General features: G+C 42.9%; 1 protein-coding gene across 5 annotated transcripts in view; it reads left to right on the top strand.

Annotated features, from left to right (window-relative positions):
- Positions 1-28000, top strand: part of KDM2B (lysine demethylase 2B) — a 119014-nt gene that overhangs the window by 40254 nt on the left and 50760 nt on the right. For 3 of the 5 annotated variants that reach the window (XM_062009603.1, XM_062009604.1, XM_062009605.1), the window contains exons 8-11: positions 4928-5021; positions 5908-6061; positions 16765-16880; positions 23192-23318. In XM_062009603.1, coding sequence (XP_061865587.1) covers positions 4928-5021; positions 5908-6061; positions 16765-16880; positions 23192-23318 — 491 coding nt within the window. Of the gene's footprint in view, positions 1-1025; positions 1078-1481; positions 1550-4927; positions 5022-5907; positions 6062-16764; positions 16881-23191; positions 23319-28000 lie in introns of those variants that run through there. The other 2 variants (XM_062009608.1, XM_062009606.1) reach the window with 2 other exon arrangements.

Here is a 28000-nt window from a genome sequence, read left to right as displayed (position 1 = left end):
GATGAGTTGTCATGTTGGTTTCCTTGCAGGGGCAGATGTCTTCTTAGAAAATTAAACTTCCAATTTAAAAAAGCCCCAAAACAAGAAACCTCTTCTTTCTTAAGTTCAAAGGTAACTTTCCTAACATTAGCTGAACACACACTGAGGCTTGCAGGCAGTCTGCAATGGTAGCTGGGTATCATTCTGCCGATCCTCTTCGTGGCCTGTTTGTGCCAAAATTTGACATGTAAATAATGTCTCCCTGTGAAGTCCCTGCACCTGACAGTGGCTTCCCTGGGTGTGAACCCACCCTGTACACACAGGAGTTTGGTGTTTCGCCTCCGATGGGACCTGAGCAAAGGTGGGACTAGGAAAGTGTTGCCACTTTCTTTGGTCCCAGCGTGATCTTTGTAAGAAACTCGGGTGCTGACTGAGGTTCATCACAGAAAATAGTCTTTGTCTTCTCTCGGGTGTTGTTTTTGTCAGACTGGCTCAGATGGTAACCCCCCCAGGGCAGGAACCGGGTCTTTCATGTGCTTTTGAAGTGTCTGGTGTTTCATGATGAATTACTAGTTGGTCTTGATAGGTGATGGGTTGCTTTTATTTACTTTCGGGCTGGAAGCACTCAACTTTTCCTGGAAGTGCTGGTTAGCACAGCCAGGCAGCCCCGCTCCTGAGGCCAGGAAAAGGGGGCCGGGTGCGTTTGTGCCCGTGGGGCTGCTGGCTGAGGCCGGTCGCCGGCAGGGCCGTGGCGTGTGGCCCACCCAGGCCCGGGATCCGGAGGGCCCCTCGACGGGCAGCGGGGCGGGTGCCGCGGGGGCCGTCCCTGGGGAGAAGCCCCTGAGGGGCGAGGCGGGGCCGTCCCTGGGGAGAAGCCCTTGGGCCTTTGCTGCGGGGGCGAGGCTCCGGCTGCGGGGGCCGAGGGGGCCGGGGCGGGGGTGGGGCGGCGGCCGGGCCGGGCGGGCTGGCCCCGTGTCTCCCGGGTGACAATGGTTTCTTTTGTCTTGCGGCGTAATTTGTGGCTTTCAGTTACAGGGCCCCAGTGTGGGAGCGTTGCTCAGTGCGGGGCAGGCCATTAACGTGCGGAGTCTCCCGAAGGTAGCTATTGTTTCCTGCTGTGTGTCCTTCCCAGCTCCCGCTTCCAGATGCCGTGAGGCGAGGCCCGGGTGGAGGGGACCCCGGGGTGCCGGGATGCCGCCGGGGACCGCAGCCTCCCTCATCCGACGCCTGGGAGCAGCTCTCCTGCCCGGGGGAGAGGAGAGAGCGAGCAAGCGAACGCACAGAGCAGGGCCTGCTCCTTTTCCCCGGTTTGGCACTTGCAGTTGGCTCATGGGTTTGTGGTATTCGGTTTCAGGCTTAGGGATTTCAACCAGCCGGCGCTGCTCCTGGGAGGAAGGAAGAGTGAGCTATACTTTTCTCATTGGCCCGAACAAAAAACAGAAGCCTCTGCTGGGGTTTGGGAGTGGTTTATGGGCTGAGCTCAGTGGCAGGGGAGCCCTTGCAATGCCAGAGGGAATAGAGCCGTATGGTGCGCTGTACCTATTGCGAGAGAAAAGGAGCTAAGCTCAGGGTAATGCTGTGTCTGCGTGTGCCTGCGCGTCTCCCCGAGTTCATGTGCATGTACGTTGCGCCTCTGCGTTCCCCTCCCGTGTGCCTGTGCCTGCGCGTGTGTGCGTTCGCATCCCGGCGTGTCCGTCGCTGTCTTTGTTTCTCTGTTTGCTTGCGGGTTTGTAGCTATGCGTGGCGAGTGCATTGTGGGTTTGCCTGGGAGTGTGGTATCTGCGCTGGCTTATGGAGCGGTGTCTCTGTGTTGTTTCTGTGTTCCCAGCTCTCTGTTTGTTTAGTGGTTTAGCTACATTTGTATCATCTCCCTCTCTGCTTTTTTTTTGGGATCTCTGTGTTTGTTCTTCACTGTGAGTTTGCAGGTTACTCCATATTTCTTCACATCATTTCTCTTACAGATTTCCCTAGATTTTTGAGGGGAAAGTTCTCCTTTCCCCAGCACTGCAAATCCCTCCTCCAAAATAACAATACATTCACTTGAACAATTTCAGGCTTGTGGAGAGCATAAAACAAACTCTTCAGTGGGGAGAGGAAGCTCACCCACAACAGATTACAAGCAGCTGCATGTTTTAAAACCCTAACTGAGGCTGTGCAGGGAGATAAAGTGGAGTATGCAGGGATTGGATGTGGGAGCAGTTGTGGAGAAAAAAAAAAAGAAAGAAGAAGAAAGTTGGGGCATCTTTTGCATCGCCTGTATTTTCAGGGTGTTACTCTGGTCAGGTTGTCTCCCTATGCCCTGCTTGGGATTGTTTCTGTAACCCGCTTTACCTGCTCTGGCCCAGAGAGCTGCAACCAGAGCACGCAGTGGGATGTAGTTTCTAGATTTCTTTCAACATGGATGCTGTCTTATGGCTTTCCCCCCCCCTTCTGTCTCTGGTTTGATTTGGTTTTGTTTTAATTTTAATGGAAAAACCTGAAAAGTTGAGTTGTTCCCCACATCAGCAGCTGGTAGTGATGAGAAGCCGCTTGCTGAGGTTGGATCCGAGCGGTGTATAAGATTAGCTGTGGCATGGAGCTGTGCTGGGACCATGTGACTGCGGTGTACATTGGAAGAGGAAGCGGTAGAGGTCAATGCAAAGGCATTGTGCCAGACTCTGGCAACAAGGGAGATTGCTATAGGGCGGAAGATCGCTTTTTCAGGCTCCTGAGCCGTTTGGTAGCTGTTGGGTCTGGATAAAAGGAGCCCTGTAAGATTAATAGCAGAAATTAAATGGCATGGCTTGTTTGTGGATGGAAAGAAAACCTGTTTGGGTTTTGTTGGTTTTTTTTCCCAAATGCTTTGTAGGTTTTTATTAGTCACCATGTGTGACTTCCACTAAAACCACCTTGATTGGAATGGAAATTGTTGTGTTTAGAGGACTCTCAAGAAAACAGCGAGGAAAATGGGGAAAAATGAGGGGGGAGGAAGAAGAAAGTTGTGTGTTCACAGCTAAATCTGCCTTGGTGTTTTCCCACAAAACTCAATTTTGAGCACTTTGATTTGACAGAGAATTCAGTCCTGTTATTTCCTCACTGAACACAAACAAATCGACAACTTCAAGTTTTAGATGATCAACTGCTGAGGAATAAATAAAGTGGGCTGATGCTTAGGCCGTTTATGGTCTCTCAGGATGTTTCAGTGTGAAGGGGTAATTGTAGGTAGCATTATCTTACACATTTTTGTTAGTGTGATGTGTTTTACATCTGATCTTTAGGAAACTGGAAATAATTGATTCCATAAGGATATAATTATTTTTACTTCAGACCAACATGAACCTCTACTGCTCAGTGCTGCCCACAAACTGAGAATTTCCATCTTGGTTTTTTGTTTGTTTTATGAGCAATTATTCAATTTGTGACTTCTTTGCAGTTTGGCTGGAAGAAAGGCAACTTCCTTTCAGGGCTTCTTTTATTGTTTTTAAATTCTATCTGACTTGTAATCAACAACATCTTGGTAGAGAAAACATAAAAGAAGACATTAAAAAAAATGTGTTTGGGAGGGAAGGACTCATATTTTGAAATGGAGCATATTGAGAGTCTAGACAGCTTCTTGGCTAGCTGTGATTTTTGAAGCATCTGAAATACCCCAGGGGCAGAAAAAGCTTTCTCCATGCTTCTGAAGGATAAGAAAAAAAAGGAGAAATAAATTCCAGAGTGGGCAAGAGGAGAGACGTGTAATTGCACAAGGAGAGGTTTTAATTGTGAGATGAAGGCGCAGGACCTTTTTTGAAGCCCACAAATTGACTGTCTTCATGACAGCATTGCGTATCATTCTGTCAACTCTGGCTCGGGATGTGGTTGCTAGGCAGCGGGCTCTTATGTACCTATAGTCTCTCTGATTTGCCAGCCTTCTGCAGACACATGGTAAGGTCCTTTCCAGCCTATCATCTAGAGGGACTTCTGCACGCCGTCTGCATACTGCTGAGATGCTCTCTACCTGAATGTGATGAGAAAAAGACACAGTTAAACGAAACCTTTTTCTTTTTTTTTCCCCTCTCCTCTTTCTTTTCTTTCTTTTCTTTACAAATCCCAATCTTGTACTGTTTCCATAACCCCCCCCCTCCAAAAAAATCCAAACCCAACCCCCAAAAAAAGCCATGAAACGGAGACCGGAACAAGGAAAAGAGGTTAGTGGGTTAAGTGGTGTGTGTTTCCTGCGTTTGCAAAGGTGCCTACAGCGAGAAGGGCGGCTGCAGTTCGGCCATTAGTTACAGATGGTGGCTGGAGGCTTGAGGTTCATGCAGCGAGATGAAAGCTCTTGTATCTCTTTCCAGTGATGCCGACTTTAAACTGCTTTGAAAACCTCCATCAAGACGGCATAAAAAAATAGTGGATTTAATACTTAGCGATGCTGCCAGCTGGTTCCTTTATGTGTTTTGATGCAGAAATGCCTAGCAATGAGAACAAAAAGAAGTTAATTTGCCAAATGAGGTTTCTACCCCCCAGTCCTTGCAAAAATGGCATTAGTGGCAAGTAGGTAAAGAACATTCATGAGGATTTATCAGCAAATTAGATTTTTTAAAACTTTGCTCTCTGAAGCAATTTGTGTACAACTTTTGGTGAAGGTTATGTCTCTCAGGCAGTGAAGGAAAGCATTAAACAGATCACTCTGGGGACTGGCAGTGGCATAAGAAATATTTCTGAACAACATAACTTTTAATGTTTTTCCATTCCTTAACTCTGAAAGCTTTCACCCCATTTGTAGGGATGGCAAACTCAAATGTGGAGATAGGCATTTTTCAGCAGAAACCTCGTTGTAGTTACTTCACGCGACAAATCCCAGTACTATACATGCAGAAACTTAATTGGTGGAAGCAGTACTGCACATCAAGTTAACCTCTGCAAATTAAGACGTGAAAAATACTGCCTCAGACTGATTAAATGTTGTCCTTCACTTTGCTTACAGGTACTGTTTGATGAGCGTGAAAGGATGCTTCACTGATTTTCATATTGATTTTGGTGGCACTTCAGTGTGGTACCACGTTTTCCGTGGGGGGAAGGTAGGTGAACCTTGTTTGATATTTGGTTTTATGTTTCTGTTCCTCTTAGGGAGAGGATGAGTTGCCTTCTTTTTTTTTCTTGTTTTCTTTTTTTTGTGGGGGGGATTGTTGCTCAGCCTGCTTCAGCTGGCTTTGTTGATGTACACAGAGTTTGCTGAACTAAAAGAACACCATTCACCTTTATGAAGTGAATGATTTATTTGAAATATCAAATGTGTTATTTGCTCTAGGTGGTGCTTTTAGGCTTGCTATTACTGCATGGTTTAGAAGTGTCTCGCAGTGAGTATATGGCTGTGTGTACCCTTGTTGGGTCAGAGTACCCTCACAAGTCTCCCTCTGTAGCTAGAGCATCTGTTTCCTTTTAGAGATTCCATATTCCTTTAGTGTGCATGTGCACACTGTGCCAGAACCAAAATACTACAGGATACAGAAGCGTTAAGATGCACAGCATGGATGGCTGCATGCACACCTTTACTGGTTTAGATTGCTTTCCCCAATTCTAATATAGACAGTGTATGGTGGGAACTGAAATAAATACAGCAGCTTGAACCTCTCTGTGGTGCAGATACTGTTCATCCCTGCAGCCCAGGGAGGCTGGTACTGTACCAAAGCACCACTTTGAATGGAAGGTAAACTGTGCAGGCATCTTCTGAGTAAGATGTTTCATAGAAGAGAGATGATAGCAGACAGTTATCTTGCCACTTGGACTAATTACTGCTGCTGTCTACTGTGTTCCTCTGTGTACCACACCTGGAAAACATGTTTTATGTAGAAAGCAGGGTTCATGTTAAGTGCCTGTTTGCCTAACACGTGATAACCTTGTTGGAGTCTCTCAGCTGTTTATTTTTGTTGACTGGTAATAGTTAAATCTTTGTTTTATTTTTAGATCTTCTGGTTGATTCCGCCCACTCTGCAGAATCTAGAACTTTATGAAGAATGGGTTCTCTCAGGAAAGCAAAGTGATATCTTTCTGGGAGACAGGGTGGAAAGATGCCAAAGAATTGAGCTGAAACAAGGCTACACATTCTTCATTCCTTCAGGTATCGCTTGTTAACTAATGGGTTTTGGAACCCCTGGAATTGCATTTGACTATGTGAAACAATTGTGAAGAATTTGCTGTGGCAAAAGAAAGGCTAGAGACTGAAAGCACCTAATTTTTCAGAAATTGACCCATCCAGACTGATGAAAACTATCCTGTGAGGAAGTGTGTGCAGTGATCTCTGTAACTGGGCACAAGGAGGGACGGCTGGGGTCTCTGGGGCTGTCAGCCCACTGCTGCTTGTCAGACTTTTACAACTGTTAGCTTTCCTGGAGAAATATTTTTCTGGGTTTGTGATCTCTTCTGGCAGGTTTCACCTGCAGTTCAGAAACCTGCTGCTTTGCCTCAGTCTGTAGCCAGAGATGGGTCTTGATTGCCTGATGGAGCTCAGTGGAGGTTCCAGTACTGGGAAGAGCGGGCGCTGTGCTCCTTCAGGGTTGCTTCTTGGGGAAAGAACTTTGGTTTGTTGTTATAACTCTTCAGAGTTTCTGCTGGTGGAGATTATGCTGAGTCTGGACATCTTCCAGTAGCCCAACCACACTTAATTTTTACACTACAGCCCACCTCAGTAGGTAGCTGTGTAGCATGATTCAGGCTCTTCTTGCAAAGCAACCAAATAGTTGCTGCTTTGAAGGCTTGTGGCTTCAGCCTTTTCTTCTGCATAAATTGGATTAAGGATGGTGCAATCTGTAACCCTTCTCATTTAAAGCGATATTGGGCTTTGCTTTCTTTTACTGTTATGAGACCGTGAGTTTGTTTGTAATGATATATAACACATTGCCTTTATCCGTTGGATCTTACCAGGGAAATAGATGTAGGTAGCCTTTCTACATGCCAGAAAGATAGGCTGGTAGTTTTTCAACTCTGGAATTACTCTGTGGAGATAGGATTATGATTTTAATCCTGGAGACAGAATGCAGGTCATGTGAAGACAGCAACAATGTTCTTGCCAGCTAGGGAATGTTGTTAGTATCAGCTGAAGGCCACAAATTTGCACATTCTTAAGTATTTGGTAAGAAGCAGGCCTGGGAGGTGACAAGCAAAATGACTGAGGGTGGAGGAGTTAATCCATTAAAGGAATTAGGTCTTGCCTTGAAAGGGGTCAGGATGTGCTGTTACTGTTTGAACAGGGTGTTCGAGTGTGCCTGTGCTGTTTGCTTAGATCCCCTTACTGCATCTTCATATTTATCTTCCTTCCCCTGTGAACAACCTCCTACGAATAAGACTTTCTGTATGTTAGTTTAGTCATACTCAGCAGTTGGAATACAGCAAGTTGTGGGAGCTTGTACAGGACACAACTGTAACATGGTGGCTGGAGTAAAGGGATTGGAAATGTGGGGTTTGACTGTAGTTTCGTGGGAAGGCCTGAAGTACAGAAATGCCAGTACCTCAGAAATTTGAGGCATCATGCTGTATTTAAAAGGCTTATATGAATAATTTCTCTGTGGGCACCTCATGGACTCCTGGAGTTTTGCTTTGCTGTGTTTTGTTTGGAAACTTTATTTGCAAATATTTATGTGGAAGGACATTATTTCTATGTTTCAAGAGTATGGAAATGCCTCACTAAAGGCTGTTCCAGGTCAGTGAATTGAGCATAGCTGTGTAAACCAGGTCAATCCCTATGACCTCTTTGCTCTGTTTTGTGTTGCTCTGACATTTGCATGTGTTTTGTATGTACTTTATAAGTGTTCATAACGTTTGTGTTCTGATAATGGATGCATGTAAAACCAGCCTGTTCCATACTTTTAGTTGAGCCTGATAAACTCTTGATCAGCCTCGACTCATCCAGGAGGAAAATACCTTCTAGTTAACAGTCTGTTCACAGAAAGTGAGAGGGATACAGCTAGTGCTCAGCTGGACTGGAATGGAGAACATTTCAGCAAAAGACCTTTTCCATAAAATACCCTGCTCTGCTTCTGTTTTCAAGTCATTTTTGGGGGTGATCCTAGAAGTGCTGTTATACCACAGCAATGTAAGGATGAAGTAGGTAGAGAAGACTGTAACGGGACACATGAGGGAGTGAGATCACAGGCTCGAGGGAGATGGAAAGTTTCCCTGAGGATCTAGGATCAGCAGTAGATCCAGTAAATCCCTCAAACTACAAACCACTTGGACAAGAATGGGAATTATTCTTACAGAAAGCATAATTATAGTGCTCACCAGGGCCTCAGGGTGTTTTCCTCTCCATCACTGCCATCATCCTTTCAGGATTAAGTTTAAACCTGTTAATTTCTACCTCTGCTAACCCTGTGAAGGACTGAGGGGCACAATCACAGCTGTGGTGTCAAGTTGAAACTAAGCAAGGTATTGTTAGCACAGTGAGTTGTTATGGGCCAAGGTGTATCTTGCAGCATTTTAGGAGTCCCTCCTAAGGATGGGGTGTTTACTCTTCCATATGATTATGTGTTCAACACAGGTGAAATTTGGCCAAGGTAACACATCTTACTCTGGGCAGTGGATGTTGCATATCTGACCCACACACCAAGTAGAAGGGAAACTCTCTTTAGAGAGTGTGCTTCTCTTTTCAGGTATAAATCATCATGACCTGGAAGAGGAAAAGCATAATTTCAGTGCTTGGTTTTTCTCAGTAGGCAAAGCAACAACATTTTATCAGTCATAATCAAATCTAGAGCTTGTCCAGTACTCTTTGCACTATAGCTTCTGAGCTCTGTGTGTGTCTAGTGGTGACTTGCAGGGAGGATGTGTGAAGTGTTTGGAATCCCTTGTGGTGTTATGCACCAGTGGTTTAGATATCTCTCATCACTGTGCTGGGGACATACAGAACCAGCAGCTGGGCAGCATCCCTCAAATTTCTGCAGCTCAGGACTACTGTAGACACCTGTTTCTGTCTTGTATGCAGCTACTTGTTCTGTTGTGTCCTGATTGCTCTCCTGCAGTCTCTGAAGTACTGCTCACTAAGTTAATGTTATTGTGTTACCTAAGTTTTCAATATGTTTAGTGCTTCTTTTACTTTAAGTGTTTTTCTCCTTTCACATTTCTACATAACTTCACTTGGACCTTTTCTCTCTTGTCCTCTTGCCTTTCACCTGCCATTCCAGATTTTATGCTCTGTAAACCATCTTTTACTTCTGTCCTTGTATTTGTTTTTTCAAGTGGCATATATAATGCATTGAATTCACTTCCATATTGATTCTCTGAACACCATATTAGTTTCTCTTGTATACTCCTAAGCATCACTGTTGTTACCTAAACCCAGGCTCAAAAATAAATGTACACAAGATGAAAAATTAACTTTTTTTTCAATCCACTTGCCCTTTTGAGCCTTTTAGTCTTGCTGAATATATGATTTTGATTTTAAGTCATGGAGCTCTGATGTGGATATTGTCTTTCTTCTTGCCTGTTGTCCTCTCCAAATAAGATGTTGCAGTAGTTTGAAACATTTTAAGCTTGTTTGCCTTTTTTCCCCTCAATTTCCTGCCAGACCTCTTTAAAAAAAATGACCTTTTCTTTCACGCATGTCTCTATATGCTTGGAGTAGACACTTGCACTTCAAATTCAAGAGAGTTTGCACATGCAAAATGGAGACATACAAAAGCAGGCCAATTACTAGTCTCTTGTGGAAAATTTCTCTTGCAGTATTTATCTCTTGTTAATATTATGAAGTGAGAGTGTAATCATAACGTGTCTCAAAAAGGCAAACTCGAGGCAGTTGTTACTGATAATGTGGTCTGCCAGAATATGGATTTTCTTGGACACTTAGATTCTTTTCTCTTTGTGAAGACCAGTTTTGCTGACCTCTAAGGAACTTGCCACACTTACTGTGGGTACAGATAGAATCCAGGCTTTGCAGTGTGATGGGTTTAAGCCAGTTTGCAAACATGCTTTGGTCCCTTTGGGAGGAGATGGTTGATACTACCAAGGGTTATTCATCCTCTGTTTCTCACAGTCTTTTTCCAAGCCTCTGCTGCAGGTCAGAGGCAGTAGACCATGAGCAGGTATGTTTTTGGGTTGACTCTGCATGGATGTTCTTACTGTGGGCTTTCCCAGTAAGTAGCTTTAATGTGAGTACGTTGAAGAGATGGGATGATGCGATGTAATGGTTTAGAGAGCTGTATTTGTGGGGAAGCACAAATACTCTAGTAGCTGGACCATTTTGAGTGACTTTTGTCTATTCTGTATATTTGTTAGTAGTAGTCTCAGTAATGCATCACCACATGGACCATAAGATAATGCTCAAAGAAGTCATCATGCATTTATTATTTCTGGGAAGCACATAGTGGGCTGCCGTGAGATATTGTGGAACAATTTTGTAGTGCTGATTTGTTAGACATTGCTATGATGGTAATCCAGACAGGGCAACTTACTGTCAACAGCATGTGATGTTTCTTTCTGGTTTCTCTTCAGTTTTTCCTCTAGAGTTGCTGCATGTTATCCTGTAAGGTTGTGTTTCACCTCAGAGTTGGCAGGGGTACTCTGAGGAGTAAGCTATTTCCTTTACTTTATTTTCCTGACGTTCTTTATAATGCACTTTGGGGCCTCTGACATGGAAACGTGCTATTATAGTCTGTCTTAATTTCTTGAGAGCTGAAGAATGATCCACAGTCTTAACAAAAACTCTCACTGGTCTGTGGTGATTATTGTGGTAACATGAAAGAGCTCCAAAGGCCATGTTTCCAGTCAAATGCAGAAATAATGACTTTTCTCAGATGAATGTTTTTGGGGAGGAAAGTGGACAGAAAGAGATGTTCTGTGCTAGGCTGCAGGCAGCTGTTTGCAAGGGTTTAAAGTGTTTCAAATACTGTATCAGTGGTTACTGGTAGGATCCTGCCTGTTAGTGGGCAGTCACAGGTCAGCTCTGCTATGCCAGTCAGTATTTGATGAACTATTACATAATGGGGCCAGAAGGTAGCATATAGTCTTGATATGAAGGAGAATGACAGGCTATTAAAATCTGACTGGTAATTTTTTGCAGGGAGCTGTGCTGGGGCTGCATAGCTGCCTGGCTATTTTTGGTTGTTGTTAGCTTTTCCCGTTTCGGGAGCATCCACTGACATTAACGGAAGCTCCATGCCTGGAACCTTTAGGGACTAAGAGATGAAGATCAGTGGAGAGGATCGGAGAGGGGGAGATTTTGCCTTGAGTGTCTGCTTTCAGATAGAAGGTGACAGCGTAATGTTTGATTTTTGGTTCTGTTCCTCTGCAGTGCTCTACCTAATTGTTGTCAGATGATGTCAGACTGAGAGTTGCTGTGTTACTTGTATGGCCTGGGCAAAATTAGTAATTGTTAAACTTCTAAAACATAAACATGACGTTGATCTGGCATGTTTTGTTATCATGCAATCCTTCTTTTAGGATGTGGGAAACAGTGTTTCATTTGCTGTCAGGGCCCACTCTAAAGTTACCTCTTTAGTTGCTTGTTTATTTTTGAGACCTATATATTTTGTCTTTTCCATCCCAAGTTGCTGTGGAACTGCAGGTAAATCTACATGTCTTCTATATCACAAAGAAAATACCTCTTCAGGTACTAATGGAAGGAGACACACCATGATTTTGGCTTGGAGCTTGTAGTCTGTTTGCTCCATAGCTTTGTAAGTTAATATTCCTTTTTTATTACTCTCAGATGGATGATGACATCCTTGAAGTTACAGTAGGAATATGCAGACCCCTGAAATCTTCTAAGAAGTTTGAAATGTCTAATAATATTTGTTTTGTAGAATTCAAAAGATAATGAGATCATATCTGTCTTCTAACTGTTCAGAAAAGCTTTTGCTACTGTTAATTTTACCTGCTTGATTTACTAGAGATGATAACATCAAAGTATTCAAGTGGAGTGGTGGAATAATTCGTAACTGTAAATCAGCTGAGAGTACTTCTGAGCCTCCTGAATAGAAATTCTGCTCAGTGTTGATCTTATAAACCAGAATTGTTTCAGGGAGGAAAAAATACCCATTTATCACCAAGAGCTGATTTAAAAAAGACCAACTTCAGAAAAACCATAAGTGGACAGTCGTCTTGTTGAGATTTGGAATGAGAGTTGTGTGAGGTGATTCTGCAGTGTCTGTACTCCCAAAGCCCTCTGTCCTGCCTTGCTGAGCTGGTCACTGGTGTGGCTGGTGCACGGTCTGAAGCTCCTACTCAGCAGACAGGGTGCGTGGTGGCCATGCAGCAGCTGCTCTGCTGCAGCGGGAGCGTGCGGTGGCCAAGGAAGGACGGGCTGGTTCCACCTTCACTCAGTTGTTACACTGTCAATGTTTGAAACTGGTCACCTGTGAGAGAGAGTCTTTTAATTCATGGCTAATCCTGGAAGCCACGTGGTGCATGTCTTTCTCTTATCTGTAGGATTTAATTAGAGTCTTAGATAATGTTTAGCAAGTGCTTTTGGTTTGTGCCTTTCTGCCAAAAATGGACCATATCTTATTCCACTGACTTCTGACTTTTTGGTCCTTAATGCATTTGCTCTGCTGTTATTCCAGTGCTTTTTTTTTTAGCATCAAGGATAAAATAAAATTTGTGGCATTTTATTCTGAGTTGCTTTCCTGGTTTTTGATAATATTACAGCTTTTGAGCCTTACCGAGGGCAGAGATGTTATTTCCTATCTTGCACTGACCCATGAAGCATACAGGGTTGTGCAGCATGTCAACAGTAGAAAGCACTCACTGAGGACAGAATTGAGGACACTCACTTCAGAGGTATCTGTGTGGAAGGTTGTGTGGCAGGTTTTTGCTGTGAGAGCTGAAAGATGCAGATATACATGAGTAGATATAACAGGCTGTCCAGCACAGAGTGACATGATCATACATGTCAACAGACCTGTCAATTCATCCATTGAAAAGGAAGGGCATAGCTGAAGGTGCAGCCAACAGGATGTGGATGATAGGAAAGCAATCCCCTTGGCCATCCTTTTTGTCTTTTGCATATGTGCAGCTTGCTCCTACTCTGGAGGTCTGTATTCCTCTTTAAAAACCTTTGTGATTGGGAAATTTAGAAGATGAGTGTTCTTGTTTGCAAATGGTCGCAATGAACATTCATCCTCCGTAGTTTATTTCTGAGTCGTGCTTGCATCTAAGCACTGGGAATGAATTGAATGTGCCATCCAAGCTTATCTGTTCTCAGAGCTCATTTCCACAATATATTATGCTCATGGAAACTGTTTCCTGTGTTCTGCTTGTCTTCATTTCTTTCTGCTTCTACTTTTCTGGTGCTGGCCTCCTCGGTTTCCCTCTGTACACAGCCTTGTTTGTATCAGAAAAGGACACTTGTATTTTTCTCCCTTTGTAACATCTGTGCCAATCTTCCTCTGGTGTTCCACCTTGTCAGTTCTCCATCATTTTTTATCTAACCTTGCTTGTAGTGTCCTGTGTCCCTGGGATACACCTCTTGGTGCTTGTGTCTTTGCAGTTTCAATGTTTTCATGTGTGTTCCTCAGAGAAGTCAAAACTATTTTGTGGTGCAGTGTGACTGGAAAACGATGTACAACTGAGTAGCCAAAATGTGTCTTATGAGCAGGTGACTCCTCTGACAGGGCTGCATCCTGTAGCTGTCAGAGGAGCTGTCAGATGGATCCTGCATGTGAGAACACATGAGCTGCTGGAGATCAGGGGATTGCCTGGGACTCAGCTGTGTGCCTAGCTTAACGCTGTTCATTAAAGAATGGGCATCATCCTCACCCATCTCTAAGCGATGCCTGGAAATCATCCTATCCCCTATTTTAGCCAGATGAAGGAACTTTATTTCCACGGACTTCACAGTTAATGGCTTTCTATTTGCTGCATGTTCTCTGGTGTGTTTTTGTTTCCCCAACCCCAGTAGATTTTAGCACTTTCAGTTACAGAGTTTTGTCATTGGGAACTGTCTCATAAAAGCAGTATTTTCAGCCTTGTTATTAGAAATCCATGCATCTCGAAGGACCTGGTGTTTAGTTTGGAAGTTAAGTGTTGAAGGTACTAATTGTTTCTGAGATGAATGTAGACCTGGATTATAAATGTAAGTAGGGAATTAAATACATTGTCCACGAAACCAGAGACTGTCTCAGATACTTTATGGAAGACTTTCAGTTTGCTTCTCTCCCAGCTCTTCAGCAATACAGGAGAGAAACTGTATTCACGTTCTTTAATCTTTCTCTGGGGGTTTGTTGTGTCAGGGACACCATTTATTGGAGCTTTGACTCGAGCCAGTGATAAATCCTTTCACATTTCTCCCCAAAATATTGGGACTACTACCAAGGAAGCCAAGCAGTTATTAACACAAAGACCCTTGGCATGTAGTGGGGGCAGAGTAGACAGGTCAGGGAAGGTGTAATCAGAGTGAAACCTAAAGAGCAAGAAACAATGAAACCAACTGCACTCATGACACTTTTACTGAGGGAATGTAATTTGTAGGAGGAGGCTACTGTGGCTGTAGTAAAACTATACACTTGAACAGCTATAAGCCGCCTCTTATAAAATAAAGGCTGTCTCCTTTCTACCTTTCATAGAGGACTAGAAAGACAGGTTTCAGCTCAATTACTCCTTTTACTGAAGTTGTAAATATTTGATAACAGATGTATTTAGGATGGTATTGATAATTCTGATAAAATCACTCGTTGCAGCTGCCAGCTCCAGTGTGTTTGTATATTGACTGATCTGTGCTGAGAGAACTGCAGTGGGAAGGAGCAGTGAGACCTCTTCAATGTTCTGCTGATAATTGGCTGTTTCTGACCTGTCTCCTGCCACCACTCAGTTTGAGGCCATGAACAGGTCATTTTACTTTTTCGGGCTTCAATTTGTCCATGTGTAAATGCTACAATTAAGGTGAATTGTCACACAGATTGACCCTGTGTTTCATCACCTAGATGAATGTTGGCTTTGGGGACCCAGCTGCAGATCTGCTTCAGCATGTGCTTTCCATTTTTTCCACCAACCACATAAAATCTTTGATTACCTAGTAGAAGCAGTGACCTCAACTTCCTTGACCTTGGATCTTCTTCCTTCCCAAAGAGTAGGATAAGGAAGCATTTCTTTTTCCAGTAGTTTGCAGTTAGTGCAGCCTGATGTATTTCATCTGAAGTGGTGAAATACTTCAACTGTGAAGAGTTTTTACAGTGTTGATGTATGTAGTTGCCATGCTACCCTTACATGAAAAAAAGAAATTCCTCTCTAGTTGGTTGCTCTTGATTTGGAAGTAATAAACAGGCTGGATCACTGTGAGCCACTCTGTAACTGAAATTACACTGACTGGAGCAGGAAAGATGCAGTAATAGTGAGAGCTGCCAGAGCTATGAGCCACCTGCTTTTTTATACATGTCACATTTATTGTGTGGAATCAGACCTGTAAACTGACTGAGCACTGGAACAGGTTGCCCGGAGGGGTTGTGGAGTCTTCATCCTAGGAGATACTAAAAAGCCATCTGGACATAGTTTTGGGCAGCTGGGTCTAGGTGGTCCTGCTCGAGCAGGGGAGCTGCACCTCCAGAGGTTCTATCCAGCCTCATCCTTCCTGTGTTTCTGAAATTCAGAAAGAAATACCCAGAGTGAGAGCTTGTGTTTTTATGGAGAAAATCCTAGTGCTGGTTTATTTTCCTTCCTATCTATCTCCTACCAATATGCCCTCAAATGAAAGCCCCAGTTCTGCCATCTGCTGTGGCTCAAGGACTTCTCAGATAGAGCATTTCAGGCCTTTACGGTCTAAAGATTGTTGCAGAGGAGAGCTTTCGTGGCTGCTAGCTGGAGAACTCTTTAGGCTGAATGGCATTTTCCTGCTCCCTCACTGATCATGAAGTGAGGAAAGCTGCCACAGCTTTAATGGAAAGTACCGCACAGTTAGGAGAAAATTGACTGCGCCCTATGTTGCTTTGCTGTCTGCTGCTTTATAAATTGTAATGCTTTTCATTAAAAAAGAAGAAAAAAAATAAAGCATCAGGTCTCTGTGGGTCCCAGATCGTTAGCAGGATCAATTCCTTTTTCACTGCAGAGATCAGAAGCTACAGTCTTGCATAGCCAGTCCTTCAGCTGCTGACATATCAAGCAAACAATGCAGAAGCAGCAGAGCTGGCGGGTGGCTGCCTGAATTGCTATGGCTGGATTTCTGTTGTGACAGAAAATTCTTTCTTTGCTTTGGAGCCTGTGAAATGAATTCAGTCTCTTGCAGGATTGGGTCAGAACAGTCTCATCAGCTCCAGTACTAGAAATATTCAATCCCTTAACTTGTGGCTTGCAGTGAAAAAGATTTTTTCTGATACTTCAAGGAATTGACAGTAGAATATAAAACTTTCACCTCTGAAGGAGGGCTGGTAATAATTTGAAATAGTTGACATCTGAAGATGTATACTCTGGTGCTGGTGTGGAGGAAGTTTGATGTGACTCAGTCCAGTTCCACAGCCCTAGCCCACCACCACTGCTAACATGATTTGCAACCCTACTGCAGGTGCCAGTAGATACATCCAAGTGTATTGAGCAGACTGATTCGCTCCTTAGTCATGGATGTAGTTGAGTCACAAGCTTGCATGTTCTCTGTAAACACTGTAACTGCTCAGTGAGTAAGTAGAACCCTCCAAGTTACAGAGGGTTGTAAGACTGCAGGTCATAAGATGCTGTTGCTCTGCTGTGACTAAAGTGTGGCTGGGAGCACACCATTGAACCTTTCACTGCTCTGACCTCTCATCCCCTGCAGAATGGGATTCAGGGGGTTGTTAAAATTTGATGATGAATTGCTCTGTAATACACAATAGCACGAGGCATTCTCAGCTTTTTGCTTTCCCTCCCTAGGGTGGATACACGCGGTTTATACTCCAGTAGATTCCCTGGTGTTTGGTGGAAATATCCTGCATAGCTTTAATGTTCCCATGCAGCTTCGCATCTATGAAATTGAGGACAGAACAAGGGTAAGGATACTTGATTCTCTTTTTAACTGAACAGTTCTTTGTGACTATGATCTGTCATAGTCTGTCCCTCGTATTCCCTTCTGACAAACAAGAACTGACGGGATCTCTGTGTCAGAGCCGTTGAAACAAGAGGTAAATGTGAAATAACAAGACTCAAATGCTGGCTATTTTTAGTGGGATTTACTCATCTGTTTTTCCCTGCTACCCACAGACTTGTCCCTTCTGTGTCTTTTGTCTGCCTGTTAAACTTTCATAAAACACCTTCCTTTTTTGCACAAAAAAGTCTGTGCTTTACAGACCTTTGTATCAGTGCTTCTGGTAACTCCCTGCTGATCATCTCTCTGTGCACACCTGGAATGGATACCTGAGCCTGGATAACTAATGCCACTAGGATGGTTCTACTGTCCACAGCTGAACTGACAGAGCTGCACAGAAGCTGTGTGTGAAACATCATCTTCTACACTTTGCAGGATTTTCTTCTAGAATGACTCAATACTATGCAAGAGTTTCTTGGAACAAAGAAAGTTTGGGGTGGGACATGAAGGTCATGGTGTTCATCTGGCTGTAGCATCTACCTGATGAAAAGAATATCACACCCTGGAGAAGGTTACTGAGCAGCCTGTTTGTTGGGAGTGAAAATTTTATCCTTGGTTAGTTAGTTTTATCCTTGGTTCAGTCAACATATACTTCACAAATCTGTGAAGCAGCAGAGTTTGAAGGAAGTCCCAGTGTTTTAGTAGGCTGTTAAATAAACTGTGCAAGGCAATTGGAGCGTTCTGATGTAAACGTGGACCAGTGGTATGTGCAAACTCAGATGGGGACTTCTGTGACTGACTTTTGGAGGCATTGCACTGAGACAATGCTGGTGAAGCAGACACATGTGCCAGTTGGGGTGGCAAAATGGCAGGAAGTTGCAATTCTTCCCTAAAAAGTCTTAAAATGGTACGTCATGGGCATCAGTATATTACACTGTTGTTCACCTCTACAGGAGAGCACAACTCAGGCTCCAGGTGGGCTTTTACCCCAGACTGCATTCTTTGCAGTGAGAGTGCATGGCACTGAAGCAAATATGTGTTGTTTTGAAACACATCTCTGACTCAGTAAGAGGAAGGGTGTCCTTCCCTTTGCCTCCCTTACTTCACAGGGGGTACAGGGTCTGGTAGTCTTCATGTTGCAAAACAGTGATGGGAGCAGTTGGTTTCCTGCAGTGATTTTAATGGAGAGAAGAAATATTAAACAGAAAATGAATTCTTAGTGGAAGAGAGATGAGGACAAAAGCTGAAATTCAGGAGAATTAGAAGAGAGAATGTAGCAGAGAGCAGAAGTAGAGCTAGAGACTGGAGTGGAATTCAGCCTGGCTTTGAACAGGTGTCTCAAGGCAAGAATGTCAAGTGTCTTAAGTATAAATGGACTTGGATGGGAAAAGGTTATGATGGCAGAAGCAGGAGGGGGCTTGCTATGGCTGGACAGAGGTTCTAGGCACGGGAAGGTTTTCATAGTGGCTGTAAATAAGAACATGCAATGTGTGCCAGGTGTACATGGTGCAGGTGCTGAAGGGCAGAATGTGTTGTTTCCAGGAATGATGCTAGCACAGGCAGCTTGCATGGACAGTGGAGAAGAGACTGGGAGGAAGGACTGATGCCAGAAACAAGTTATTTCTGTTGGTGTCTCTGGAGAAGATGAGAAGGAAATGCTCTTTTTCCTGAAGTATAAAAGCTGACATTTTGTCTCTACAGGACTTGGGCAGCCCAAGATCTCACACCTTGGCTTGTAACTGCTCGGTAGTGCTTCATGGCAGGCCCTTTTTGTGGAGCTGGCTGCAGCTTTGATCTCCTGAGCTTTTATACCAGCAGGCAGAATTTCCCATAACAAACAAATGTTTTGGTAACTTTTAGGGATTTAGCAGCCAGTTACACTGAAATGCCTTTTAAGTCACTAACACCCTGATCCTGTGGGGAGATTCTGGGAACTGTCTCTTTGGAAACATCCTGTCACAGTGGGTTTGGAAAGGGATCTTGCAGCATTTGGAGCTCCCAAATCAGACCTTTACTCGTGTCAATTTTTGTTTAGATTTTGTTCAAAGTCTCTGTGGTTCTTCATCGTTTTTCTTCCAAAAATACTTACATGCTTGAAAAAAAGACATGAAATGAAAGCCAAGAGCCCCAAATTTCCAGCACTTCATAGAAACACTTCCAGTGCTTGTGTGTTGCTTTGTGTTAGCAAAGTGTTATGAACAGCCTGTACCTGTGTTCACAAACTTGTGCTCGTAGGCAGCCGTAGAACAACAAAGCTGTGTGAGCAGTCGAAGAACACCCAAGAATTTCTAGAGAGAGATAAAATGTAAGCCATGCAACTAAGGCATACAGAAGTTTGATAAAAGACAGGAAAATCAATACTGTTATTTAGAAATAATACCACACACACACACAGTCCCAACCTAAAAATACTGTGCAGGAATCTTGAAGGGATAAATATTTTCAAGATAGGATTCCAGTGTGTACTGCTTTATTTGCTTTGCCAATCTCATTTTGTCATTTCTTTGTTCAGATGACTCTGCTCATGCAGTGGTTAGTATAGCAGACTCAGTACAGTATGGAGTTCACACAAATTTGCCAGTGTGAACGTGCTGCAAATGAGTTTCTCATCAGTATTGATCTTTCCATTGTGTATAGCACAGAAGTAAATTACATGATGTGATTGACAAAGTGATTTGCCACACTCAAATCCAAGTGTAGTACAGGTGTGTTTCCCCTCTTCATTTTGCACACAGCGATTTTATGGAGGTTTCAGTGTGTTTAAACCTGCTATGTGATGCTTAATCATGTTTGATCGCTGATACTCAGAGTAATTTTTATGCTAGGTGTTGTTGTTATTGTCTTAGAAGCTAAGACAAGAATAAATACATGGTTGAAACAGTAATGCTGATTTACAGCCTGATAAAATTGCCTAGTTTATATACTTGTCATGCTTATTCTAGCTTAATTTCTCATATCCCTGGGAGACTTTTAAAGAGGGTTATAGCCATTTAAAAATAGTTTTAAGGAGTAATAAAAAACATGTCTATTGTTGGAAACAGCTCCTAATGTGCAATTGAGGTAAACAAATATTCTCCATCCTTACAGTTTGAGAGACTCTCATTTTGCAGCTTGGCTTTCCTAGAGGCCAATTAACAGCTAGTCAAATAGGCCAAGCTGTTTAGCTCTCTGCTAGACCAGCTTGAATAACTGCAGAGCAGGCTGACATGCAGAGATTCATCATCTTGGCATAGGGGTGTAACAGCTCTGTATTACTGAAGAGGAAGAATGTGTCAAAGTTACTCCCAACTCATCTAAATTTAACTGCATTAAAATATTTGAGCATGGGTAGGGAGAAGAGCACTCAAAATATATACGTAAGGTGGTCACTCACAGATGATGGTGTTTGCTACTGATTTTGTTTTCTGGACTGCAGGAAAATGTTTCAAGTGGATAGATTAATTATTTTGTAAATAATCATAAATTGTTTTTCAATATTGTGATTAGATTGGTTACACACAAGTGGAGTTGGTAATGATTTTAACAGCCATTGTGGAAGACACCGATACTGCCTTCAGGAAGATGTGTGCCTTACTTGCTTAGGGTTTATTGGTTTGTTTTTGGAGGTGGATATAAGTCTCTGAAATAATCTCACTGTGAGCTGAAGAAATGGATCATATTCCAGAGAGGATTTTTCTCACTGTACAGGAATAATTAAAAAATGTATTCAGTGGATTGTAAATTATTAATCACACAAGTTAGAGCTGGAAGTGCCTATTAGATGATCTAGTGTATTTCCCTGCTGGTGGGGGATTTAGTCCTCTGGCAGTGTCTGTATCACATATTACACTTCAAATTCATCACAGAAGATTTTTCATTTCTTTCTTTCTTGTATCCCTCCTCCCTTCCCCACAAGAGTTCATTTAACCTTCAGTGTACAGTGGAAAAAATATGGACACGTCCATAATGCAATTCACATCCATTATCATTAATAAATGTCCAGGGATGTCATAAAGAATGTACTTCTCTCTCCTTTTCCATAAGGCAAACTTTAAAAGATTGTCAAAGCACTGTTAGACCTGCTTTACTGGCAAAAGGCACCGTAGATCTTTGCACAGTATCTCTTGCTACATATGGTAGCTCTTACTTCTGAAGGTTTGTAAAAGCAGAGCCTTCCTGGGCAAAGAGTGAATTACAGAGGAATGGAGGGATTTGCTGTGGGTTGGAACATTGATAGTGAGGCAATTAGGAACTCAAATTGAATATTAAAGATTGATATACATAATGGGAGCACTGCATGCATTACTGCCTTGTCTTTCACATTGAATTAACATTGGTAACAACTAAATTTGGTGAAGCTCAGAATCTGTCAACAAATGTTGAGCAATGATGTCTTTAATATTCCCAGGCATGTGGCTGAAAACCTTTTGAAGGCTGAGGGGTGGAAGGCGGCTTCCTGTTTGTAAGTCAATTCTTTGCAAATTTTGTTTCCTGCAGTGCTCTCTTGGAAAAATTTGAGTTCCTTTATTAGCATCTATTTGAGCATGGCTGATTTCCCCCGTGTTCCATGGCAGTGATAAGCCAATCGATCCCCTCTTCATGGCAAGTAACTAAACCAAAGGAAAAATGTTTTGCGATGCAAAGAGGCCCTGGGGTTAAATGTTCTCACATTGAGGAGGATGTTGTTTGGTTGGTTGGGGTTTGGTTTGGTTTGGTTGGGGGTTTCTGTCTTCTTTTTTTAGTGTGTTTGCTTTGTAACAAACACCACAGGGGAAACATTTGCAAAGGTGTGCAGCATTGCTGGATGCATGACCCAGAGCAACGTGCAGTTCAGATTTGCCAGCTGCATTTGTGTGGCATTTCGGAGATCTCAACTTTGGGAATTGCCATAGAATATTCAAATCCTACCCTGTGGTACATTTAGTAGAACAATACAACGTATTTTCCCTTTGTTACATTTTGGTTTGCTCTAAAAGTGTTTGCATTTCCTGTGCCCTCCGAACAGAGGCAAGTTCTTTGTCCACCTTGGGGACAGTTTTCAAATGTGGGTATTGTAGTAAGTCACTGATGAGCTCAAGTGGATACTTTTACCACCATGCAGTTGTATCAACAGTGCCTGCTTTGCAGAGCTGAATCTGAATTTCCAGGTGCTGGGTTAGAGGTTCTGTTTAGATGTTGGGGTTTGGGGTCATCTGGTGTTTTGGTTTTGCAAAGTGAGCTTTCTAAGATAATGCTCCTTTCGGGTACAGAGCAGCTTTTCATTAAAGGTGGGTGGACAGCTCTTGGCTAGGTGAGCAGTTAATATGCACAGAATGTCTTAAAGCAGTTCCTATAATCCCAGTGCAATGCATGCATGCAAGCCTGCCAATTGCAAATTCAGGAGCAAGAAGCGTACAGTGTAAGTGGAAGTGCATGCAAGATGCATGGCATTCATTTTTAACAAATCACAGTCAATATACACATGTTCTTGCATTTTAAGAGCTTCTCAGATTCTTCTTTGGTACAGGGACCTCCCGTAGACAGAAAACTGTGTTGGAAAGGAAGGAAGCCTACCTTGTTTTCTTTTGAATCTGAAGTAATGTCACAAATACATAGTGTTGGAGAATAAGCTTTTTGTGTGAGAACAACAGGTCTGAGATGCAAGAAACAGCGCACAGCTTGACAGGATCTTTTGTCAAAATCCTGCTTTCTATTCTGTTTGTGGCAGAAGCTACTTGCTACCAAAATACTGAGTGTGAACCACTAAGGGATTTCTACTTTTACTGTGTAGTTTAGCAATAATGAAGAATTTGTGTGTTCATTTGGTAAATCAAATTGTTGTGAAGACCATGATTGAAAATGATGTATTTCCCACGTGACTCATTTTAGGTGATGTTGCCATTTTGATAAAAATCATGTGACAGTGTTTAGGGAATAAAACCAAACCACCTTTATCTTGAGTTTTAGTGACTAACATCTGTATGTGACCACCCTATGTTTATACAGTAGGTAAATAATACTGTAGGGGCCATCCATCAGTTTCATGATTTCACAAGAACACAAACCCTTTCCTCTCCCACCACCCCAAGAGGATACAAATTAGTGAACCAAGAAATGATGCTATCATGGCAGGCAGGCAGGCAGGCTCCTCATTTGGTATGCTGAAGGCATACGTCTCACTCGGCTCCCACCCTCTCTCCCCTCCCCCTCCTGCATACTGTTTGTGCTCTTGATAACATGATGAGAATGATGACTGGCCCTTGTGCTGCAAACTTCTCTCCCTTCCCCATGGACTGACAGTCTTGATCTTGCTTTCAGGTGCATGCCAAATTCCGTTATCCTTTCTACTATGAAATGTGCTGGTATGTTCTGGAGAGATACGTGTCCTGTGTGACCCAGCGCTGCCACCTCAGCAAAGAGTACCAGAAAGAATCAATGTTAATTGGTGAGTGAATCTTTTAAGTGCATATTCAGAACTGATGCTAGCACCTTGGGCTGGTCACTGCTTTGGTTTCTGCAAAGCAGATTATAAATTGAATTAGAGAAGTGTAGCATTTCTAATGAACTGTTTCTTGTGGGGTGGGGGAGGTTTTGACTCGGAAGTATCTCCATGAAGTACCAACCTCCTCAGAGTTGTGTTTATTGAGCTTTCCCTTAGCAAGTGGATCCCAGGAAAATAATTTTTGGATGCATTTGTTCCTTGGTTTCAGTCATGTTTGTGTTGAGATGATCTGCCAAACAGTTGAGGATTTACTGCCATGTTTGGCACAGTACGTTAGTAGCCAGAAATGTGTGCATTGCAAATGTGCTCTGCCAGGGTGGATATTTAGTCCTTTTATAGAGCGTCTCCTCTACAGAATGCATTATGGTCACTGAACCTGGCTTCTTTCTCTTCTTTGTTCTTTCATCTCAACTTCAGTTCTTTCTGTTTGGTGACTGATTTCTAGTTCTGCAGAGTAACAAACCCTAGAAAACACCTACACAAATCTACATGATCTATAACCCAAGTGCATGGAGGTCAAAGAAAGCTTTACAATAGCTGAAAATGGACCATAGCAGAGACAGATAGATGTGCCTGAAGCGGCAGGACATTACCTTGGCACTGATGTGAGCTGTACATCAATGTGTGACAATTCCAGTTGCCTTACTGAGCTGCCCTCTTTTTCCTCCCTTTAACGGAACAAGATGGTGGGCCACGTTGCCTCACTGCCTGAAAGTAGCACAAGCACCAACTAAGTCTTAACTGGTATCTGTTAAGTGTGGAGGAGAGAACTAAAGTATTTCTGTGCCTCCTGCCACTTGGAGTGACCCGTGGCATAGTTGGGACTGCCCCAGGTTCTGGACAGAGCAGGAAACAAATCACCTACTACCATAATTCCTACTATAGGGACTGTAGAAGTTGTGGGCAGATGTTTTTCTCCAGTGAGTTTTGCTGACCAAGAATTACTTGAGTGAGCTAATAGTCTATGTAGACAGGCCAGGGAATTTCTTGAGGTCACTGGGAATTTGAGTGCTTCACATTTGGTGTTTTTGCTCTGTGAGACCCTGGTCAGAAGGGTTGGTTAAGCAGGAACTCCATGGAGGGATTTTTCTCCAATTATGAGATAATCCCAGGGGAAAGGATGAAGAAACCCCTTGGATCAGCACTTCAAAAAGCAGTGGCAAAAGTCTGATAACCATGTTCCTTGGAAAATAAGGAACAGCCTCCTGTTGTCTAAAGCAGTGGCATGGAAGGAGGTTTGTCCTGCAGGCAGGTGACGGTGCCAAATCGCTGAGGTGTAATTTCAGAACAAATTAGATGTGGAGAGTGGATGGTTCAGGATATTAAGATGGGACCTTTTCCAGCTAAATCACCAGTGTGGATTCAAGCCCAACTCAGTAATTACTGATGATGGTTTGGTGATCCTCACGAAACGTGCCTCACTCCAGTTACTAGCTGAGTTACTCAAATCATACAGAAGCTCACTGGGAACCACAGACATCCAGTGTCGAGAGGGAAAGCAATGTTTTGTGTGACCAGAGTGTCAACTGCAAAGACATCAGGAAAAGGAGTCTGGCTATTTAGAAAATGGTTTGTTGGCAGCATTGTCTGGACCTTATCTCCTGTGGTGGTTTCAGTTGTTGAATGTTAAACTGTTTTGCTTTTGTTTTGGCATGGTCTTATGGTCATTTGAAGGTACTGTGAAAAACATGCTGCTCTTAAAAGACTGTTGTGTTTTGTCAACTTTTCTGTTGATTGTTCTGTAACTCTCTTGTGAGCTGAATCAGTTCAGAGATCTGACTGAAAATTAACCCTACTGAAAAAGGAAAAGTTTATCATCATTAGGGTTGATGAGCTGACCTGACTTGCAGCGCTGCTGCGTGGCTGTGGGTGCTCGAGGTGGGGCAGGCTCTCAGAGTGCCTGCCTGGCCACATCTTAACCATCATGAATGGATCAGTACTTTCAGCTTACCAAAGTGGTGTCTACTGACAGCGTGTAGTTCATCCACCTGCCTGTTATCTCTTGACTTCAGAGTATTAGCACGCTGATAAAATCTCTGACATTGACATCCAGGGCCCTTCTCCCCATGAGAGACATGTATACTTTTCTTTGGCCAGAAACTTGCTTTTTTACTTCTTGGCAGCATCTTAACCTTAAAATAGTCATTTAACTGGGAATTGTGGTTCAAAAGCCCAAACCTTTTACATTTACTGGGTCTTTCACTTTGGCATTTGTCAAATTCCAAGGAGTAAAGGTACATTATTTACCTTTACAAAGCTGTGCTGCTTTGTTCTCCCTGAGTAATACTGTCTCAAATACATGTTTGTCTTCTCTTTTAAGGAGTCTCAGTGTCCAGTCTCTTGACTCAAATAAATCCCTACAAACTGTAATCCTTGAATTACACTTGTTTGTTCTGTGGTGTCTATATCTTAATGTCATTCACCTGCTGTGAGTAGGAGATCCAAATGAGGTCAGTGTTCCAAAACCCTGCTGCTTCATTTTAAAGTTTTTCTTCAGAACTGCCGTGGTCCTTAAATTGTCTCTTTCTTAGAGACCTCTCTATCCACAAACAGTTCCTTGATTTCCCATTAGAGTGTTTTTTGACAAAGATTTTCCCATTATTCTCCTTAATGAGTAATGAAACAAACTACTTCTCTGCAGACCCTTCCATAGATTTCATTGTCTTCTGTCCTCTTTTGGTTTAAGGAAAAAAACTTGACATCCTTGTGTTAATTTTCAGAAGTTTCTCCTGAATAATCTCAACATTTCTCCTGGTTTTGCAAGTAATGATTTCCTTGACATGATGAGTTCTAAATGTTCCCTTTTAACCTTTCCTTTTGGGTGCTAGAAGTTGCTATTTTTCACCCTTGAGTTGTGCTGTTTTCTTACACACTTGCTGAAACAGTGATCTTAAAGGATCTCAGAAGCTAAGAAGAAACACTTGATTTTTAGGTGAGGAGGATATCCACTAGAGAGAGTGCAGGATGCTGCCCATGGCCTCTGGGATTCATAAGGTGGGAGTTTTCATAGAATGGGTAGAGTTTCTGTTCTCCTGTGTGAGAAAAAAAGATTACTGTGGTGCTAGAGAACACCTTTGAAGAACACAGAAAACTTGAGTTCATCAGCAAGTGTGTATAAGGATATCTTTAGACTTTTCATACTGTGTTTTCATGACATGGTATTTATTTGCATTGACGGTTGCTGAATTCAGAGTGACTCTCGCAAGACCTGCTCATGAAAGTGTGTGGCTGTGACTGTGTTGCCATACATCTGTCCCAACACTTGGATCCCAGTATAGCCATTTCACAGAATCTCAAGGGCTGGAAGGGACCTCCAAAGACTCTTTGTATTTCTGTTTTCTAAATGTCTTGACTCAGAAAGCTTCAGACGGGAAAAAAAGTCCCCAAACACCTCACTGAGGAAAGGCAAGGCTAAAACCTTAGCTGTTCCCACTCCCTAAGTAAAAATGTCTACCCTTCTAAATGAGTTGCAAGATGATGACTGTGGCCTTCCTTCCCATTTTTCAGGCCCAGGATGAGTTTTCAGGCATTTGTCTCCTAGTTAGTGTGTGAGACGCTTCTTTTTCAGATCGCTGCTGCAGAAGGGTGAACACTCATGGGAGCGGTGACATGACAGCAATCTCAGACTGCTGTAAAAGCACACAATCTCTCTTTCTCTCCTTTTTTTCTTTTCCTTGTCTCTCTCAACTGTGACATTTGTCCTGCTGGCAGAAATCAGAAAGAGATCCTATTTGGCTTTCCTACTACGTTTGAACCTGCACTGTTCTGGGATGGATATATCTTCATTATTTTCACTCTTATCATGAATGAGCCTGTACTGGATGTTTTCAACCACAATTGACCTTCAGTGAGATATGGATCTTGGGAGTGAGCTGACAAAGAGTAATTGGGAGAAGATACTGGGCTATCAAAAATGTGCTTTTTCTGTAGCCTGCAGCTTTTAAGATTCCCATTGCTAAAATTTTAACAGGATGGCTCTAACTGTATATTAAGCCTGATGGATGAAGAAATACGCCCTGTGGTATGGTGAAGGAGACATATCTTTTTTTCCCCCTTCCCTCTTCTCAGGGAATAGATTTGACAGGTTCTGGACTAAACAGAGTGATTTCTGTGTGGGGTGCTCCATGCAGTGATACATTTCCAGTCTGCTTGGGGATTTCTTTTTGTGCTAATGGCAATGTCATTGCTGTCCGTAGCAGACAGGTAGGAACTGCTGCTGCCAAGTCACACGGTCAGGAGCTGGGAATGGCAAGGCAGATATTACAGACTGGACTATTCTAAAGAGTTTAGAAAGATTTCATAGTGATACCTCACCTTCCTCCCTTTCTTTTAATTTCTGTAATACAGCAAGTGGGTTTTCAGCAAGGAAGGAAACTGTATAATTATCCTCCTTGTACAAATGGGTGACTGGGGAAAGTGAAGCGGCCTTTCCAACCCTTAAGATTCTCTGATTTACCCAGAACCGCAGGGAAGTGAGCTGCTACAGAAAAAAAGGTGTTTCTAGGTCTGTCCTGTGGTCGAGCCCGTGCTGCTCCTCCTCTTCACTGTTTTATCACTGACTAGCTTATGGAAGCTGGATTTATTTGCTTTGAGATGGAGAGGGGTTAATATCTTTTTGCACCAAG

This window comes from Colius striatus, chromosome 17, assembly GCF_028858725.1.
Source record: "Colius striatus isolate bColStr4 chromosome 17, bColStr4.1.hap1, whole genome shotgun sequence".
In the NCBI taxonomy this organism is placed as follows: domain Eukaryota; kingdom Metazoa; phylum Chordata; class Aves; order Coliiformes; family Coliidae; genus Colius; species Colius striatus.
The sequence above is the reverse complement of the archived record's forward strand: the minus strand, read 5'-3'. Positions and strand labels throughout refer to the sequence as shown.